This window comes from Juglans regia, chromosome 6, assembly GCF_001411555.2.
Source record: "Juglans regia cultivar Chandler chromosome 6, Walnut 2.0, whole genome shotgun sequence".
Lineage (NCBI taxonomy): Eukaryota > Viridiplantae > Streptophyta > Magnoliopsida > Fagales > Juglandaceae > Juglans > Juglans regia.
This window is the reverse complement of record NC_049906.1, coordinates 8,100,915-8,104,995: the sequence shown is the minus strand read 5'-3', so window position 1 is coordinate 8,104,995 and position 4,081 is coordinate 8,100,915. Positions and strand designations below refer to the sequence as shown.

Sequence of the window (4,081 nt, the reverse complement as noted above, 5' to 3'; positions counted from 1 at the left end):
GTACTCCGATCCTGGGATCTTTATCACTCTACTCTATACCTCCCAAGGTAAATCCACCTTATCCCTCGCCGATGCAGCTTTGGCTAACCTGTTTGCTACTACATTATCCTCCCTTGGTACCTACTCAAGACTAAAATGGGAAGTTGGTTGCAGATCTCTACACCTAACTCATATATTTTTTCAGCTCTCCCATTTCATGGCATAAACTCTAGTTACTTGGTTTATCACAATTTGAGAATCCGCTTTAGCTTCGTACTCAGCCTCATTATTGGTAGTTTTAAATGTAAGTGTGGTCATATACTGATGTTCTTGTTCCCCTTCTCCCACAATGTAGATCCCTATTCCTCCTCTTGTTTGGCAGGCAGATCCATCAACGAATATCAGCTAGGGTTGTTGGTGGGGTGCAACTTCAGCTTCCACTGGGAACCTAGTGAATTCGGAGATGAAATATGTCAAAGCCTATACTTCATTGCGCTCCTGGGCACGTAATCGATGTTGAATTCGCTGAGTTCCATTGACCATGCGACCAATCTTCCTGAGTTGTTTGGTTTTTGCAGTATTCTATCAAGGGGGTGTTCCGATAATATTTTCATGGAGTGAGCTTGGAAATATGGCCGCAATCTCCTTGCGACTGTTACTAGCATGAATGCCAACATTTCCATTCGCGTGTATCTGGTCTCAGTGCCTCTCAATGCCTGGCTTGTGTAAATATACTGGCGCCTATATTGCTTTCTTCTCTTTGACAAGGACCACGGAGACGGCATGGGCGGATACCGCCAGATATATGTACAAGGTGTCCCCTGATTGGGCTGCTTTAACAAAGGTGGGTTGGATAAGTATTGCTTCAACTCTTGGAAAGCCCGATTGCATTCTTCATTCCGGGTATATCTTTTGTAGAACCTTAAAGAAATAGAGACATTTGTATGTAGATCTTGACACAAATCTATCTTGGATAACCCTCGTGGCAAGATAACCTTCCTGATCAAACAAAGGTGTTATCTATTCACTATGTTATCCAACGCATGTCCATAGGTTCAATTCTTGGGCTTGCAGACTAGTCCCGATTCTTGAAGCCTTAGACTTGGGCCCTCCAACACATGGGCTTATCCCTCCGGGGCCCTAAATATCCCTTCCACTACACTACCATGTTTATTCCTTCAATATCTCTGTAAACTATAAAACGCTTCATTCTACCTAAATGCTTTATAAGCAATTGAAGAACTTTCTATATTACAACAAGAAGAAGGGGTAGATCTTTAGTTGCCTAGTGCAACTATGCATGCACGCAATTTCATCATGGAGTGGCTGATCGATGGAGATAGTCACTTTTTCTTCATATTGATCCCTATTAGGAGAAGCGGTATCGTAAAGAAATAGCTAGCAACAGATCATGGGCGCAAGTGAATCTCACCCATGGTTTAGAATGAGCAAAAAAAATACGTTCGCTTCCTTTCTCAAACTCCCTGATGATATTAATTTGATAATAATAAATTAATCTTTTTAAGTTTTTGGCGTGATTTTAGGCTATAAACTAGGCAAGAGATATATATAAAATGAACCACCATCACATTTAAAAGTACTACGTGTACATATGCATGTCTATAATTTATTCTACACATTGCAATTCGAACAAGACATGATCAAACGAGTTTTGATCCATGAGCAAGAAAAAAAATCTTCATATCTATGTTCTTTATTTTTTTTTTTTAAAAAAAAAAATCATTTTTCATTCTTTTTCATTTGAATAAACCTTCCTTCCACGAGATTTCAAATATGTTTCTAACTAGTAGCTGCAACTCCCTTTTTCTTTTCAAGGCTGTCTCGAAGAAAGAAAACTTTATACTTGGAGTTAAAAGTTGTCTAGTAGAAAGAAGAATCGCGACAATACCTTGCATTCATTTTGTTCAATTCTTTAATCCAAAAGGAGGATATGGCCGTAGAGGTCATTCCGGGAAGGCTCAGGAAGACATGGGAGATATGGAATATCAGAGGAGTAATTCTCATCAGCCTTTTATTACAAATCTTTCTATTTTTGGGTGCTCCCATGAGAAAACGCACAGGAAATAGGTTGGTCATTCTGCTAGTCTGGTCATCGTACTTTCTCGCTGAATGGGCAACTAGCTTTGCTCTCGGGCTCATCACCAGCGGCCAAAGTTCTAAGCATGGTGAAAATAGTGACCTCTTTGCATTTTGGGCTTCGTTTCTGTTGTTACATCATGGTGGCCCGGACACCATAACTGCTTTTGAGGAAAACGAGCTCTGGCTAAGGCACCTTCTTACCTTAATATCCCAAGTTGTCGCCACGTTGTATGTCTTCCTCCAAACACTACCGCAAAGCAAGCTATGGCTCCCAACTTCCCTTATTTTCTTCGCAGGAATCATCAAATATGCTGAACGGACACATTCTTTGTATCTTGCAAGCTGGCGTACATTCCAAGAAACCATGCTTACGGAACCAGATCCTGGACCAAACTACGCGAAGCTCATGAAGGCATTCTCTTCAAAGAAAGCAGCCGGACTTCCTACAACAATGTCACAAACAATAGATGCTGTTATTACAGAATCAAAGGCCGTCTTCAATTATTGTCCTCGACCGAGCGAGAAGAAGGGATTAGAGGACTTTGAGGTGGTGAAATATGCTCATGAACACTTCTTGAAAATCTTCAAGGGGCTCGTTGTTGAGCTAATTAGCCAGCATGATCGACAGGAGAGCATGTTATATTTTTGTATGAGAAGTGCTGAAGATGCGCTTAAAGTGTTGGAGGTTGAACTCAATTTCATCTACGAAATTCTCTTTACCAAGGTATTTGTACTGCATAATCTCAAAGGATACTTTTTCCGCCTCCTGACCTTTCTTTCAGTTTGGGTGTCCCTAGCGTTCTTTATTTTAGACTGCAAGCAAGGCTTGGATAAGTTCGATATTAGAATCACCTACACCCTGCTGGTCGTTTCATTGAGCCTAGAGATAATAGCACTCTTCAAGCTCATTTTCTCGGATTGGACAACAGCTTATCTCGAAATGAAGCCAAATACAAATCCAAGTGTACTCAGGACCATCTTCAGGAGATTGCTCAAAATTAGAAGTTCAAGGTGGTCTGAATGCGAGGATGACGCTGGCAACAAGTTTTCAAAGAGAGCTACATCAGTATTACTTCGCAGGTGGACTGAATCCGGGGCAGGATTTAATTTGATAACATACTGCCTCAAGCAACTTCCCAAATTGCCACTGATGAGAGCCTTCTGCTTTGGCACATTGCCACTGAACTCTGCTATGGAAGAGACGTCGATCACGAGACAAAACCTCAACCTGATATACATCGTGGATTCAGTAAGCTCCTTTCAGATTACATGCTATATCTTCTAGTGATGAAACCTACCATGATGTCTGCTGTGACAGGTATTGGGCAAATTAGATTTAGAGATACATGTGCTGACGCTAAAAGATTCTTCAGAAATATGGGACTAGGACCAAAGCAGGAAAAGGATGCTCGTGATAACCTCTTTGGTGTGAATACAGTGATTAAACCTATTCATGTAAAGGGAGATAAAAGCAAGTCTGTATTGTTTGATGCATGCATGCCAGCCAAAGAGCTTCAAAAATTGGAGAAGAAATGGGAGGTAATCAGCAAAGTGTGGGTGGAAATGTTGGCATACGCATCAAATCATTGCAAACCAGATGCCCATACTGAGCAAGTAAGTAGAGGTGGACAGCTTATTAATCTTGTTTGGTTGTTGATGGCCCATCTTGGCCTTGCTGATCAATTTGTATTCACTACTAATTTTGGCCCTGCAAAATTGATTGTGGGCAAGTAGTTTAATCAATGTTTATCAGCTTTGTTTTTACTTCTTTATGAGTTTTTTTTTCGAGGTAGCCCTTCTATTTCTAAATGGTTATGGGAGTGACATTAATGGTACTAATCCAGGATTATTTGTAATAGTTGAAGAAAAACTGCTTGCATATTTCTTACTCTTTAGTGTTACAAACAATGCCTTTTATAGGCGTTATGCTTTACGGCTTTGTACAGAGTCTAGAATATTCTAGTCTGGGAAAGGTGAGATTTGTTACAAAAGTTTGTTACAA

The 4,081-nt window shown here is 40.5% G+C and overlaps 1 protein-coding gene across 1 annotated transcript; it reads left to right on the top strand.

The window, feature by feature from the left end:
- The first annotated feature begins 1,930 nt into the window (after positions 1–1,930).
- Positions 1,931–3,364, top strand: LOC108984577. The gene has a single exon (XM_018956583.1). The coding sequence runs from the start codon at positions 1,931–1,933 to the stop codon at positions 3,362–3,364; it is 1,434 nt and encodes a 477-aa protein (XP_018812128.1).
- Positions 3,365–4,081: the final 717 nt, after the last annotated feature.

Bases quoted from the DNA above. Each gene is read 5' to 3' on its own strand.
- LOC108984577 (XM_018956583.1), top strand. From the start codon at position 1,931: ATGGCCGTAGAGGTCATTCCGGGAAGGCTCAGGAAGACATGGGAGATA.